This window comes from Sinocyclocheilus anshuiensis, unplaced genomic scaffold, assembly GCF_001515605.1.
Source record: "Sinocyclocheilus anshuiensis isolate Anshui unplaced genomic scaffold, SAMN03320099.WGS_v1.1 scaffold1051, whole genome shotgun sequence".
Lineage (NCBI taxonomy): Eukaryota > Metazoa > Chordata > Actinopteri > Cypriniformes > Cyprinidae > Sinocyclocheilus > Sinocyclocheilus anshuiensis.
In genome coordinates, this window is record NW_015546234.1 from 908542 (window position 1) to 925074 (window position 16533).

The 16533-nt window shown below is 40.3% G+C and overlaps 2 protein-coding genes across 2 annotated transcripts; both read right to left on the reverse strand.

Moving 5' to 3' along the window:
* Positions 1-219: 219 nt before the first annotated feature.
* On the reverse strand, positions 220-1939 carry LOC107701467 (homeobox protein six1b). Its single transcript, XM_016503471.1, has 2 exons — positions 1228-1939; positions 220-570 (listed from the first exon to the last, which is right to left on the reverse strand). Exons 1-2 carry the CDS (start codon positions 1785-1787, stop codon positions 276-278), a joined length of 855 nt encoding a protein of 284 aa, XP_016358957.1. The 5' UTR covers positions 1788-1939; the 3' UTR covers positions 220-275.
* A 7338-nt stretch (positions 1940-9277) lies between these two features.
* LOC107701468 (homeobox protein SIX4-like) lies at positions 9278-15986 on the reverse strand. Its single transcript, XM_016503472.1, has 3 exons — positions 15208-15986; positions 12780-13417; positions 9278-10177 (listed from the first exon to the last, which is right to left on the reverse strand). Exons 1-3 carry the CDS (start codon positions 15939-15941, stop codon positions 9717-9719), a joined length of 1833 nt encoding a protein of 610 aa, XP_016358958.1. The 5' UTR covers positions 15942-15986; the 3' UTR covers positions 9278-9716.
* Between the last annotated feature and the right edge of the window lie 547 nt (positions 15987-16533).

Sequence of the window (16533 nt, forward strand, 5' to 3'; positions counted from 1 at the left end):
GTTTGAAGAAAATAATCGTTTTATTAACTGCTTTTGGTTTGTCTTCTGACCAGTTTAACGACTTGGCAAATGTCAGTCCGTAATAGTCTACCACGGTAAAGCGTACCACTGAGTATTTCTCTGAAAACCAGAGAAAAATTAAGGATTTTTACTTAGATTTATACTGTTCATTCACCCTTATATATATATATATATATAGCTATACAGTAAAAGTGGCAGATCTCAGTCTATATTTTGTACAAAATAAAAATAAATAAAAGCTCAGTCGTAATCAGTTAAGAACCGAGGTCCACTAGGCTTGAAGTTAAAGGTCCCAGTAATGAATCCTGAAGCTGATGTGGGTGTCCTTGCATGCCGTGTACCGACTGTGCGGCGCCGAGGCCGGTCATAGAGTACGCGGACGCGCCGGGGTGGCTCATGTTACCCTGGAGCAGGAGCACGGAGTTCTGGTCAGGACTCTGCGGGGGCGAGAATTCGTCCTCTGAGCTTGACATCAGGGACTTCCCGCCGTCCAGTGGTGACAGCTGGTTCTGTTTGTTAGCGCCCGTGTTGTTGTTCTCGCTGTTCTCTCTGTCAAAGATAACGAGATCAGGGTTAACTTTATATTGTAGATAAAATATGCTGTGTAAAATATAAAGTCGTAGTTTTCTTGAATCTAAATCTAATTTCGGTCATGACGAATGACAGGCTAATAAAATTAATTCTCACACATTAAAATTTAAACTTATTTAATATTTACTGAATGGCCAATTGGCCATCGAAATAAAATGAATCATCTGAAAACATTAGTATTCTATCTTTAATCTGGCTTCACTGGAGTTCTCTTTATTCTGACTGTTGACTAAATAAAAATGTAAAACATAAATAAATAAATAAAAATTTGTTGCTCCATCTGTTAACAAATTAATTGCTTAACAAACATTGTAAAAAAAACTTTAAATTTAAATTAAAACAAAAAATGTATTGGCTACACTAATAAATATATTTTGTAAAAGTTAGGTAAGACAGAAATAAATCCTTAAGGTAACAATTGTATGTTATTACAGTGTTTATAACACAGTATAATACAGTTTTTTCTCAAATAAAGCAGCGCACTCGGAATCCAAGTAAATATGTCAACAATAGCATCATCAGCACTGCAACAGCCGTCAGCTGTGAAGTGTTATGAGCAGCTAAACTGGTTGTATGAAACGCTTATTTATTTTGTTCTCAGGTGATTGAGCTTACCTTTCTTTTGCCTCCGCTGCGCGATCCCTCTGTCGTCTGTTTTTAAACCAGTTGCTCACTTGTGTGGTGGTCAGCCCTGTGGCCTCGGCCAGCTCCCTCTTTTCCCGAGGAGATGGATAGGGGTTGTGCGTGTACCACTCCCGCAGCACACCGCGGGATTTCTCCTTAAAACAGTAGCTGGTCTCCTCGCCGTCCCATATTGTGCGTGGCAGAGGAAATTTCCTCCGCACTCGATATTTCCCCACCGCTCCCAGCGGTCGCCCCCTCAGCTTCTCAGCCTCAATGTAATGGGCCTTAAGCCACAGCTGCTGCAGCTTTGGGTGGTTGTGCGGAGAGAACTGGTGACTCTCTAGTATCTTATAAAGTTCCCTGAAGTTTCCACGATGAAAAGCGACGACACCCTTGGCTTTGAGGACGCTCTCGTTCTTGTGGAGATGGTCGCAGGCCGGAAGAGACCACAGAAAACGGCCGAGACGCTCAAGGTTCCCCCCTTGTTGCAGCACCTCACACACACACGCGACTTGCTCCTGAGTAAACCCGAAAGAAGGCAACATTGACATGACGTCTCACTCCCGCTACCAAACCGCTCTCCTCTAGATGCTGTGAAGGAAGCGGAATGGGAGACACCCCGTTTGCCTTCGTTTAATGAGAGCGATTATGTCGCTTGACAAGATTTTTGGGGTTGGAGATGTCCTCTGCGCGCGCCGTGAAGTTTTAGGTGTTTGTTGAAGACAGTTTGTTCGCTATCGACTCATGTTGCGCTAAAAGAGCACTGCGCAACTGCTGATTGGCTCTCCAGCTGCCCTATCCCCTGCAGCAGTGCGGAGAAAACTCTGCTTCCATTTCCTCCCACGGGGACTCGGTGGTCTGAAACTGGATCCCCCGTCTCCAGTTCTACCTGAGGGAGCCGGGCACCTCGATACTAATCAATTATAGCAACTGTCTGAAGGCTGCGTTCACCCAGCATTGCACCCAAAGCTATTGCATGCTTTTTTAGCACTAATTTTTTTATCCTAACAGAATTTGAATGCACAATGTTTTGTAAGTGAAGCGAGTCAAATGAACTGCATTATCTTCGTTTATTAACTTATGAGAAAAGACGTTCCTCGGTTACAAATGAATTAATTATTAGGTAGAGAAGTCTCATCCGTAACAAATAATATCACACAGTTGATTGCTACACAGTTATTTTTACTCTGCCTGACTTGAGCCATTGTCAAGGGCACACGCTGTGCGCAGGGTCTAGATGCGCGCAGAGATATTTGGAGTTCCATTAAAAACAATCAGCCTCTCGAGCTGGTAAGATAACCTAACTAGATAAGTAGCGCCCCCGGCTTTTCAAACTGTTCGACCGAAAGTGCAAGGCCAGTAGAATCTCTGAAATGGTGCTATTTACACAAAGACTGTGATGCATTTATTTACAAGAAAACCTGAGCCAAATCCAAGTTAATATTCAAGTGCTCAACATCTGCTGGTTATTGAGTTACACAAAATCGGTAAAACAAAAATTAGAAAAACAATATTATAGAATATATATTTAGACAAAAATGTATCGTACTATTGTTTTCTGTTTTGTTTCTACATTTTTTTATTTAGGATAAAAACATCATAGATAGCTTGAAGTACATAAATGATTTGTATTCTATAGGCTCAGAAAAAAAATGTTTTCTTTCTAGTCCTCTCTCCTCTCTCTGTACAGTGAAATCTAAAACCGGTGCATTAGTAAATGAGTTCTGTGTTCGTCGAGGTCTTTGCCATCCAGACGCTGTTTTAAGGCATAGATCGCGTTTCTTTATCTTCGTCGAAATCTGCAACCTGACACCACGGCGACGCAAAACTCACAATCGCTCACCCATAATGGAGCACCTCTTTTAATTTAATTTGAGACGCGGCGTTCATTTTTAAGACGCTCTTTACGCATGGGGCCGTTAATGTGGACTATACTTAAGGAGCCTCCATGATCTTGCAAGCCTCGAGACATTAAAACGAGGACTTAATCGGTTTTAGCAGCCAATCCGTACACCTGTGAAAACAACGTTTTGCCCACTGTCTCTGAAGGGTCAGAGAGGAGCAGGCTAATGAAAGCTGCCCCATCCATCTGTCCTGAAAGATCACCCAAGGCACAAAAAACACTTCAAATGTAAAAGCCAAAGATCTGCCACAAATTATTTTCTGGGCTTAAAAGTTGTTTTAAAATACAAAACAAATCAACGTTGTATTACACTTTGTAATTTTTAGAAAATCCCCAATTTTGTGTCATTTGTTCACTTTTAAGGTTTTAAAATTATGTATCTCTTTTTACAAAATTACGTAAGAGCACATATCTCACAAAACGACATAGCCTACAATGTAGTGTCTGTATAGGCGTGTACAATATTTATTTTTCAACGTTCATGCGAATGTCTACGGTCTTATTATTTTGACTTCTGTGTCACTTTATTTCTTATTGGATTAAATGAAGTTTCTTAAGTTTGTAACGGTGGTTTCCCAATTCATAACCAATTTTCAATTGCTGTATGTGACTGTAGACTTTATTGAATTTAACGACATATAGGTCTATTCGTCAGTAGGGTCAAGTATCAGCTTCACTGTAACAGCACACGGGCCTGTGATTGACGGCGCTTCGGGTTGTCGTAATGTCTCCAGCACATTGCGGCGCGCCCCCTCCTTAAACCTCAGAAATCGAAAGGCCGTGCCCGTTCTCAGGCCTTGATCATTTCAAGATGTGCTCTTTTATGGCCTAAAGGCGAGGGTTGGCGAGGTCGACGCTAACTCCTGCACACATACCAATGGTAAACACACCATAAACTGCTTCCCTCAAAAAGACAAAACGGTAGGCTATACATTGGACAACGAGGTCATTCTTTTGAAGTATCTTTTAGTCATGTCCATAACTCTCCAGACGTATTAAAGAAATAGCTGAAATGCAAAATGCTATATTAAACCAGCAATAATTTCGTTCGTGAACACATAATTCTTATTTTTCAGCACTTTGAGAGAACGATTTTTAACATGCATGTTCTATTAAAGCGCCATTAGTATAACATGCGGTGTGACAGATTAACATTATAGATTAACATCCATTAAAAAACTGATTACCATTAATTAAATAAATGGTCAAATAAATAAATAAATATAACATTTTGTTCATTTGTAAGAAGATAACCAAAGAAGGTTGAAGCTTAAATGACTTTTACATTTAATTATTGAAGTCATTGAAGTAATTTGGTTTAAAAAAAAACGTATACTCTGTACTCTGTATATTTTCTGCTCAATTATAAACAATTTTATTGTAATATGGTAAGTTATGATATGACATTCTCATTTGTTGGTCTGAAATATTGGGGGTAACAATCCCTGAGTCAACTGCCCTAAAAGTGCAAAAAAAAGTGCAAAAACTGTGAAAGCCCGTTAATATACACTAATGGGCTTTCACAATTCATCAGTTTACGATGCTAATATGGCATGGATAATGTTGGCTTTAAGGTCTGTTCTCTTATTCTGCAAAGTCATTATTTATAGCCTTAGCAATATCCTCCTGGGAACCAGCCATTCTTAAGGACATGGGTTTTTGTGATTTTCTTATCTTAAAATGAACTTAATCATGGGATTATCATGGGTTATCATGGGCTTTAATTTGGTAGCGATACCAAGTTGTTTGGGGCTTAGGCCATGACACCATCCTCTTCTTGGTTTATAAAAATATGAAAACCTGATACAGAGAACCTGTATATTATTTTATACGTGATCGTTGTATTTATTTATTTTTTTCAGATTCTTTCTTGTTTTCTAAGCAGAGTTTAATTTACTGTACAAGAAAGACATTGATTTTTTTTCTTGTGTCCTCAGTAGAGGACATTAGGACTGTGTGTGCGTGTGTTCATCTCCTGGGTAGACACTACAGATTAATTACATACTATTTAAAAATGTTCCTATGAAATAAGATACTTCTATTAAATTTATTTCAGTATTATTTGTGTTACCAGTTGCTGCTAAAAACATGTTATTATTAAAAAAAAAAGACATTGTGTAAGGTTGGGAACGCCAACTTTTTTTTAACCAACGTCTTCACAAATTGTGGATAAATCATGTTATAATACTATTATAAAAGTCTTATTTAACATTTTATGCAGTACCATTACATATCAATTCTTTTTTTACAACAGTGATTTTGTCATACGTTTATTGTGCCCCAAACACTACTATAAAAAAAAAGAAGAAGAAGAAGTATGACATACTGGAAAGTCGTGATGTGAATATCATTTATCCTCATTCTAATCAGAAACATCACTGATAATGATCAGTTCCTTGCAGTTATTTCAGAAATTTGTCTCAAGAAGTAGCTCCACATGCTGTCTGCATGAGAGCTTGTAATAGAACGAGGTTTTTTTATTCTTTTTTTCACTAGTATTTTTATAGTTGTATTTTAAAGTTTTAATGTGTGGTATCAAGTCTTTGCATTCACTACACCACAACCCTCATCAGCATTCATTTCTATATTTTGCTCCTTGGATAAAGTTTGCAAAGCCACAGAAGACCCAGACCAGAAAGCTCTCAATACAACATCTAAAACCGGTTTATGAGCATCACTTATATTTAATGGACTATTGACATTGAAGTCATGCAGCACTGCCCCCTGCTGGTTTGGATCCTCTAGAGACATGCCAAAAGTTGTTAATACTACTACTACTACTACTACTACTACTACTAATAATAATAATATTTTTTCATCAACGTTTTTACAATGAGAATATAAATATTTTAAATATTATATTTGTATAATCCCTATTTTTACAATGAGTGTGATAATGGATGTGCACAAAAACGTCTTGCAAAAACTTTCATCCTCAGAAATAACAATGTTCACTCAGAATTTTCACACAACAAACCTTAAACATAGCCCCAATTATTTGTTCTCTTGATTTAAGAGGGGGTGTATAGAAGTGGTGGGTCTCAGACCCAGTTGCCCCTTGACCCCACATTAGCACAGTGTATAGTGCTGTGGCGCAGTGGACACAAGGGTCCGGTTACATATGCTTCACAGTCTGCTGTGCTACAGTAAATGTCACACTTTGAAACCTCCAGAAAAAGTCAGGGGTCAGGTTCTTTAATAAGCCCACTTCTGCAGGGTTCCTCCTTTTTTATAGGCTGTCTTTCCCAGGATTTATGAACATCTTTACTGTTTTTAATAACAGACACTGAAAAAGGCTGTCTTGTGGAGTGTGAATCTATTATTACTTCCTTCATACCTGCTAAACATTAAAAACGTATATTATTTTGATGTACATTTCTCATATGAATATATATGTAATATTTGGTTGACTTCATTCACACTGAAGGGCTGTTCCTTGTACTTTACATTCTTTTGGTGAAACTGGAGAGCGAATTAAAAGGAAGGTGTTTTTCTTCTCTATGGTGCCTTTTGTTATAAAGGTTGAAAAGCGCTTTAAGGTTGCCCAATAAACAATCCCATTCACGATACAAGGAGATGGAGTGACGTATTTTGTATTTAAATAATACAAAAAAAGCAACATAACACCGCTTCCCATGAAACACACAGTGACATATAGTCTGCCAAGGGGAAATAAGGGACATGAAACACACATGTCCCTCTTTCTTGTGCCCACCAGTTCTTTGCTTCAAAGCCCCAGACAATAGTGCTTTCTTACCCTTCAGTATTCCAGGAGGCGCCATCTGATACCTGGCAATCAGCTAATCTGGTGCCCTAGGCGACAGGGTCACCTTTGGGCAGGTAACAATAGATTCTTTACCCAATGTGCTTTTTTGTCTCCTTCTTTGTGCGAGGGAGCAAATCCTACCTGGGCGCCATTCAATTAGCGCTGACTAACATGGGCTGGTGTACACAACTGTGCATCAAGAGAAGGAAATGTTCCCACGGCAGTAAACTGACTTTGGACGACCTGGCTCCAACTTTCACACTTTTAGAAGCAATTCGAGTTTGCATACTTTCAAGTTTGTCTCATTCATTTAATTATCTACTGTCTTATTGCATTATACACTACAATATCTAGATATGGAAGAACAGAGAATGTCCTTGTAAAATCATGTTTAGTAATACTAGTACGAGAGTAAATATCTTTTATCACCCTTTCATAATCTACCAAATGATGAGCCTGCGTTTTTCCATAGAGTTCCAGCCAAAAGTCTATTCCTGCTAGATCATGTGAGGACGGTTCAGGAAATCTAATAAGGATATGTACCTTCTCCTCATATACTCTGGCTTTTTTGGATGACCTTTACTTTGAGTAATGTCATGTCAGGTACCTTATGACACTTTAAGAGTGAGTGGGGCTTATTCAGCTGCCAGGCTTTGGCTAGAGATCACAAGCTTGATCTCCACCATGCTGCATATGTGTACGTCCATGCATTAGTAATGTCTGAGATCACCGCCAGCCATCCAGGGGGTCCAAGTTGTAGCCTGATCTGGTTAAATGGATAGAGTCTTGGATGTCATTTAGACTGACATCACTCCTGCCATTGGTTAAAAACATATAGCTGACTTACCTGGTGCTTCTAATAAGAGATGATTCATTGAAAGTGATGTCATTCCCTTTACTTATTGAATTATCAGGCTTAGGAGTCTAATGTGAAACACCGGTGTCAGTGACATAGACAACCCTTGGATCATTTATTATATATGTACAAATATAAATATTTAATAGGGTGGAAGGGTTTAGAAAAATAGGGTTCTTTCAAGCAGGACTGACGTTTTAAGCTTTCTTGTGGTTCTCGCAGTATGTACAGAGCTCATGTTTGGTGTAAAGGTGCGGTCACATTAGCAAAATTTCACGGCTGAAAAGGTCCATGCCAAATTTGTAATGATATATCACAGCTCATGCAGAAGTCACTTTCAAACCAAGCAACTTGCTGTTGGTCAACAAATTTTGCGTCACTAACTTGAACCCGTTGCGAAATCTGCGTGAGGAATCTTTCTTCCTCATGCGAAATTCCCAATCGAGTGGATTCCTACTGAAAATCCTACTGTATTTTGCTCGTGAAAATTTGCCCAACTACGGTAAATATGACCGCACCTTAGGAATATTTATCTTGCCCTACGAAGCTCACAGAATTTAGCCCTGGGCATTTTCTAATGCTAAAGGAAATGACAAAACACGTCCAAATCATTGTAAAACAGTTGTCACACAAATAAACAAAAACAAACACTCGTACTTCAGTTATTCCTGATGAATTCTTGCAAACAAATGGCTTGTTTTCTAGCCTAGCTTCCTAGTATATTAACAGTTTATGAGGAAGGCACATGTGACCAGTTGCGCTAATGGTCATGATTATATACTTAAAAAGAACACTTAAGAAGCCCACATTGGGATGCGTAGAAAGAGACATATGAGTTTGAATCAAAAATTCTGTAACATAAAATTCCTCCACAGTCAAACGTAACAAATAACATTTATCACATTTGCATCATCACACTCAAAGAATTTAAATACAAAAAAAACATAAACAACAACAACAACAAATGCATCTGTGCTTCAATAAAATCTTGTTAAAAGAAAACAATTACTATAAAGGCTTGTGCACACCGGGACGATTATCGCGCACGATTATCGTCGACGTTTAACGCCTCGTGACTAAAAGGGCGCCAATTTGAGTGTGCACACCAACGCGCAAAACGGCAGGCGTAAAAGCGTCATTTTTTTTAAAAACGCCTCGGGCTCGTTTTTTTTGGTTTGATGCGCCGCGTTAAAAACCGGCCGACCAGTGAGATTGCCGCTTTTGTTCACGTGCCTGGAGCTGCTGAAGTTACAGTAAAACACGAATTGGTGGCGCTCAAGCACAAAACGGTCTTGCTGAGCACACATTGATACCTAACGACGAAAAGGACGTAAGTAGACGAAGAAGATGCATCGAGGCAAGATGAATGTAGAGTTGCTGGTCTCATTGGTGTCTGAACACAAAGAGCTTTATGTCAAAGACAACAGCGACTACAAAAATGTCGATAAGAGGGAGTTGTTATGGAGAGGAATTGCAGATCAAATAGGATTCGATGTGTTTTTCATTAAGCGCCATCTAATGTCAGGTAGTGAATTTGCACGTTTACTCGGCTCATCGCCAGCGAAAATTGCTTGGGTATGAACTAAAAACGCTGGCGATAAGCACGCGCGATAATCGTCCCGGTGTGCACGAGGCTTTAAGCTGGATTTTTTTTTTTAATTCAGAGCACATTTGTGCTTTTTAACGGGTCTTTTCGTACATTTTTATGAGGTGAGAGTAAAGACTGTGCATCTAAATAATCTTCAGAAGGTCAGTGCATTGCCTGGTACAGTCTGCAGCCCTCTTAGTGCAAGTTGGGATATCTGAGGACAGGAAGGCACTGTTCGCATTTTATATCCATCGTCAGGGTTCATTTGAAAATTATTTGTGCTTGCAGGGTCCTTAAGGGCACAATGCGGTGCGACAAAACCAGTCTAGCAAGAGTGAAATGCAGCTCTTTTTTGCTAATGACATCATCATAGGTCACTTCCATCATCATCCATCTGTACAGTCTGCAGCTTGGCCAGCTCTTTCCCTTCCATGTCCAGATCCCCACAAACAACCCTAACTGGGACTTCTCCTGCCCTAGAAGCAACTTGCAGGCTGTTGGGCAGCTGGACATCTTGAGACCTGTAGTCTGTAGTCTCTTGGAGGCCACGTCCAGCTTGATTCAGAGCGTGGTGTACCTCAGTGCCGGAAAGGGCAGAGGTGACCGTGGCTGTGACAGTAGGGGGAAGTGAACCACCGGTAGAAGAAGAAGAAAGGAAAAGGGATGCTGTGTAGCCCAGGTTGCTGCCTTGGTCCAGGGGCATTTCAGAAGGATAAGTGTAGCTTCCAGACACATCCAAAGGCTCCTGCTTCACGGTCTGGGTGTACAGCAGGGTTTGGCTCGAGTGTTGAGGAGAGTCACTGACCACGTTGCCCAAAGGAGCAGAGCCTGAATGGGGGATAAAAGAGAAGATTAAATCCAGTTCAGTAAAGGTAGCGCTCCATGTCTGGCAAGCTTCATAAATGACTGAATATATGTGATGCATCACACGCTCATGCTCACGCTCTTATCAGTTTGATCCGGAAGTTGCAGTGAGTTCTTTGTGGAGAAACGCAATTAAAGCAATTAAAAAAAAGAAAAGAAACTTGAACTTTGTGTCAGCTTTCAAATTTTTGTCAGTTCGCAATATTTTAAACAGTAAATGTCCTTTTTGACACTCTTTAATGTGGCGTAACTGATCTCTGTATCCGCCTCAGTTCAAACTGCGGCACGAAGCGCACATGAACTGCTCTTCTGCTTTACTAAATGTTATAGCACTAAATAAACATGAATGAACATCAGAAGGTATGTTGAAAGAACTTAGCTCAATCAGTGTTTCAACCAGGGAAAGAGGTCAATAAAACAGTTTGTGAACATGTCACATGTTTACCATTCAGTGTCCATAGCTAGTAGTTAGCAAGAAAAAAAATATTTTAGAGAAGAGCATATCACAAAATATCACTTAGATATTTTATTAAATATTATAAATGTATTATATTTTCCATAATGTTATATTGATGCATTAATTATTTTATGTAGTTTGAATACATCTAAATATGTCAAAAAATGTAAGTTTGAAGTTCTAAGGATCTTTAGAGGTTATTTTCTCAGGAAAAGGACAGCTAATTAATTATATTTCATATTTTGTAGAAGCAAAATAATTACATCATTAGAAAGCAGAGACCTTCCTTTTTGATTCATTGCTAAAAAAACGAAAGTTTCAGGTTCAAATCGACACCAACGAAAATGATGGAGCAGCTATACAGTGGTAACCCAAAACACTTTGTCCGAGACATCAACCCTTCCGAGTTTAATACAATGTCCATTTCTTTTAGTTGGCAATTGCTGCTCTTACAGCTCGTAACAACTCAATTGAGAATGGATGAGAGAGAAAGGACAGAGCGTGAAGGTGTGATATGTTTATCCAGATGGGACTCCTTTGTTGCTATCTCAAGAGGTTTGCTTCTGTCCCTCTCTGTTTCTTTTATTTCATTCTTTCGGTCAGTATCTCTGTACCTCTCTTCATTCTTTTCTTCAGAACTTTTCTAGTGAACTGTAAAATGAAACACCTTTTTCATTTTCAGTTTGCGGTTAGACTCGCTATGATTTCCTTGTAACTCTAGAATGTGTTTCTTGGCACATGTCTCTTGCAGTGACAGCTGCTGGCTTTCGGCCAGACACTTTTCTTCCATTAGGCTTTGCACAAATGTCTGATAAATAATCACAGCGCCCAAACCCCCCTCCCCCGCTTCACACTTACTCACTTTCTGAAACTAGAACCAAGTTTTCTACAAGTTTTCTTTAGCTTCCCGCAGACACTGCTTGTGTGGGAAGGGGGTTGTTGTTTAAAGGGGGTCAGGAATATATTTTTCTTCCATCTTCCTCTTTTGTCATCTGGATGACTATGCAACAGAAAAATCTGAAACCATATCGCACTAGTTTTGACTTCATAGACAAAAATGGCACTGCAAGGAAATTTCTATTGTTTCTTTGTATTTGTGAGGCACTGGAGATCAAACTTTGTGTTTTTATGAAGACATGTTTTATTGAATTGCCTTGAAAATTATGGGCACAAGGAAACAGAGTTTTGGCTAAGCAATTTTAATTTCGTCTTTTTCTTGCTGGATCGTTTGGGCTCAACTGTTTTCCTTCTAAATCAACAGTTCAGCCAGGGGTGGGTTTGTTTTTATGTGGCTCGTAAACTGCATATTAAAGGATAAAACAGACGAGCAAGAGAGGAGCAGAACGCAGCTAGCCTTGCTGTTATTGATGTGGCCATAAAATATTCATGGAAAGAACCATTAGTGAGTGGTTAGGGCCATGGAGGGGAGGTGGGGAACATGTTGAGAGACTGCGTTTTGTATGATCCTCTAGCCAGTTGACTTGGACCCCCACATGCCTCTCACAACTTCACCCACAAGACACTCCAACTGCCCGTGACCCACAAGGCTTTTTTGCAAAACCTCTGCTCTTTTGCACTGAGCTCTGCGGTCACTTTTGGCAAGCTTAACCACATAAATGTTCGGTCAAAGTATTCTCCAAAGTGATGATGTAATTACTCTGGCTCTTATGAGCTCACTAGAAGTGCTTGGACTACTATAGATATTGTTGTTATTGTATCTTCAAAGACATATGCTTGAGATGCAGAGGCACACATCTTACATTTTGAACTGGAAGTGTCAGGAAAACATTATGCATATACCCAATCTACAGAAAGAAATAACCCAAAAATGAAAAATGTTGTCATTACTCACTCTCATGCTGTTCCAAATCTGTATGAAGACAAAAGAAGATTGCTTTTCTTGCCCATGCAATAAATGTTAATGCCATCCAAAACAACTTTGAACCCCAATGACATTTATTATATGCACAAAAAGACACTGAGATATTTTTCAAAATATCACGTTTTGTGTTCTGCAGAAGAAAGTAAGTCATACAGGTTTGTAACAACATGAAAGTTAGTGAATTTTTGGGTGAACTGTCTCAATATATCTAATAAATGGCCTCCTACCGTGAGTGGATGATGTTGAGGATGGGGGCAGCATTAGAGGAGGAAGACCCATGGTGGTTTCACTTCCAGGGAGATTGACCACATTGTAACTGCTGAGATGAAGGCCTCCTGTGGTAGTGGATGGTGTGGAGGGGGCCGAAGCGAAGGAGACCACTGAAGAAATGACTCCGTCTTCAGCATTGGAAACTAGAGTCTGCATGGCCTCCAGCTTTCCAGAGGCAGTTTCAGAAACCCCCATTGGGAACGGAGCATAAGACACAGAAGACCCACCTAACAGCCTCTCCTGACTGTGATGGGAGACCCTCTGGGGATCAATGGTCAAGAAATGGCCATTCGTGGCGCCAAGTCCATTCAGGAGAGAGTTGCTACCGTGTGTCTGAACGTAGGCTCCACCGTTGATGTAGTGAGCATTCATGCTTGCTAGATCACCGTTAAAACTCATTCCTCCAGATGCGTGTGAATGCATTTTGACATCTTCAAGTTGTTGGATGACGGTTGTTCCTCCATCCAAGTAAATTGTAGGGGGGGCTGTTCCATGTGCGACTGAGCTAGAAGAGCCGCAGGAGAGGGGACGTGGTGACAAGTCCTCCTGGCCTTTACTGGACTCATCTTCTGTACTGTGATTGCCATCTGACTCACTGAAAAAAAGAATCATTGTTTAAAAAACAGACCAATGGTTTAGTGTATGTTTATTTATTGCTTTGGTGCTAAAAATTTATGTTTGCCATGAGAAAGTCATTTTTTCTACAAAGTCATCAACAATTTGCAGTGTTTTGAATTTAGTCTGTTCATTTTGAATTGTTGCAGTATACTACATATTCAAGAATTTTCACTAAATTTAATAACAATAAATAATATTAAAATGCTTATAATCATTTGAAAATAGCTACTGTGTATTGTAATTATTTGTTAAACCCGTGTACTTTAAATCTGTCAAAAAAGGTCATTTTCCTCTTAATTTCTCTTAAGAGTTTCTCTCTTAATCAGTGAATTAAAAATACTGTGGAATTTCGAAATGAAGAAAGTGTGCACTAAGGCATGCCATCAACTGCTTTTTCAGTAGCATTATATGCACTTGTGTAGAAGCACTTTAGGAAATAGACTTTATAAACCAATGTCAAACTTTTAAGCACATTGCAATCACAAATATTGTTAAAGTCGACCTCTTGTGCTCTACTAAAAACAGACCGCTATAATAAAAATCATTTTCTGTAAATATCTCAGTCATCATTTCTAAACTGGACTCCTGCCCCCGGGGGTCAAACATCAGATAAAAGGATCTGAGCTCTTGGAGGCATTTGGTGGGTCTCTTTACAGACTATGACAGCTGCGGGTGCATCGTTCGGAGTGAATCGAGCAGCCAAGCCGCATCTATACAAAGATATATTGACAAGACAAGCCGTTGGTCTTTCTGAGACCAGCTCCCATAATAAGGAGTTCATGGACATCTTCGTTCAAACAATGAGTAATTATCTTTGTCAGGGTGACAGTGCAACATCAAAGCAGCGCGTACTCTAGAGGCATACGGTAAAGCCTGACCTCCCTTATTTACGAGTCTCAAGGTTTAGGCTATTATTTATGATAAAAGCAGCATTTTACGGGCATAACGGATAAGAGTTCTTTCCACCACAGTTTGAAACTCTGAACGATCTGCAAGCAAAAGTTTACAAATACAGAGCTGCTTCTTATCTTCAGATGCCTCAAGCTGTGAAGAGGATTTTGGCCACGTCAGGAGATTGAGTGCAGATCTCTCTGACTGATAATCAGGGTGGGACAATAGCTTTAAAATCCAGAAACAAATATAGACAATGGCTATGGTAATGGCTGATCATATCTAAAGTAACCCAAGGGTCTGTTTGGGTTGTATTTGAAAGCAGCAACATGTCTGTTAACATGTTTTTGTTGTCATTATCCAATTAATGTGACCCTTTTAATGAAATCTGACAATTTATGAAATGTCTACATAGTTAAAAGAGGCATATTTGTTAGCTGAACTAACAGCTCAAAATGTGGGTTTTACAAGCCATAGATGAACTTTTAAGCAATTCTTCAAATAGCGTTTTATTCTCCATATATGTACTTTAAAAATGTTTTTTTTTTTTTATTGTCTAGACTCATCCTAGAAACTTATAATGCATAATGAACTTTTTAATCTTCAAAATACCATAACTAACTCAAGAACCCTATACAACCAAAATGGCTTTAATTAAGGAAATGATTCTTTGATGAACCTAAGAACCAGTGAAGAGCCTTTATTTTTAAGAGTAAACGCGTCACGGTCTCCACGTTCTTCAAAACTGCACCTCACTGAAGCGCTCCAAGCTTCGTATTTCAAAACATTGGTGAAACGTGTCCTCTATTCGGTCTCGCGCATTCCATCATAAGTTTTCCACTCTCGATTAACGATTTAAATATAACTGCGGCTTACCTTTTTGACTGCGCCTCGGATGGATTTCTGTCTCTCTGCCTCCTATTTTTGAACCAGTTGCTGACCTGCGTCAGAGAAAGTCCTGTCATTTTGGCCAGATTTCGTTTCTCGGCTGGAGAAGGGTACCGGTTCCGCTTGTACATATCCTTCAGCGCGTTCCTAGACCTCTCTTTGAAACAATACACGGTCTCTTCTCCGTCCCAGATAGTCCGAGGCAGCGGATATTTCCTGCGTAAGCGATACTTGTCCACGGCACCCAGCGGTCTGCCCCGCGCCTTCTCCGCTTCAGTGTAGTGCGCCTTGTACCACATGTCCTGCAGAGACAAGTGGTTTGACGGACTGAAACTGTGGTTCTCCAAAATGCAGTAGAGCTCTTGGTAGCGGGCCTGGTGGAACGCGACTATCGCTTGCGCTTTCAGGATGCTCTCGTTCCCCCGCAGCATGTCACTCTGCGGCAGTGACCAGAGGAACCTGGCCAGGCGCTCCACGTTCCCACCCTGCAGCAGCGCTTCGCAGACGCACGCGACCTGCTCGGGGGAGAAGGCCATGGAGGCCGGTGAGCAGTCCAAAAGTTCGGCATTCTCCATCGGCAACTCCGCGGGGTCCAGCACTGACAGCTTGACACTCCCACGATTCTCCCTCTTGATCTCATCGGCACTAATGACCTCGCTTGAGGAAGAAGACATTTTGAGCGCGTACTGATAAGTCACTCCTCTGGGTTTCAGGCAGCACATCAGGCGATCGGATTTCGCCCCTCCATCCAAGCACGATCAGGTATCTGACCGCTGTGTGGTGTGCATAAGATCTGGCGTCCCCAGTTCCACCACAAGTTTAACTCCACAGCCCACTTTGGAAAGGAGTCCAAGTCCTGAGCGCATTTTGATTCGCCGCTCTGCTCCTGCGGGGAGGAGCGACGGGGATGTGAAGACAAATGTTTGCGCTGCTGGGAACGTTCATCAAGCGTGCAGTACAAACGCGGGTACCTGTGAAAGTTAATGCAGGCTGCACTTCGTCCACACGTACGCAATACAAGCACGAGATTTCACATTTTCAAGTGTACAAAATAGTTGCTTCTTGTTCAGCGTGTCATCACTCAGTAGTTACTCTCAGTATTTGCTATGAGGCCAAAATATGCCTTCTCTTGAAGAGAACAGCATCATTTTTTTAAATTACAAATTATAAGCTATAGCTTAATGGATGATATCATTCCATGACCATCACCTTCCAGAGGTGATAGTCGAAGTTATAAGGCTCTATGTAAAATATAAAGAATTTACAATAGAAAACCATCTTTGAGATATAAGAAAGTGTAAATTCATGTCATGA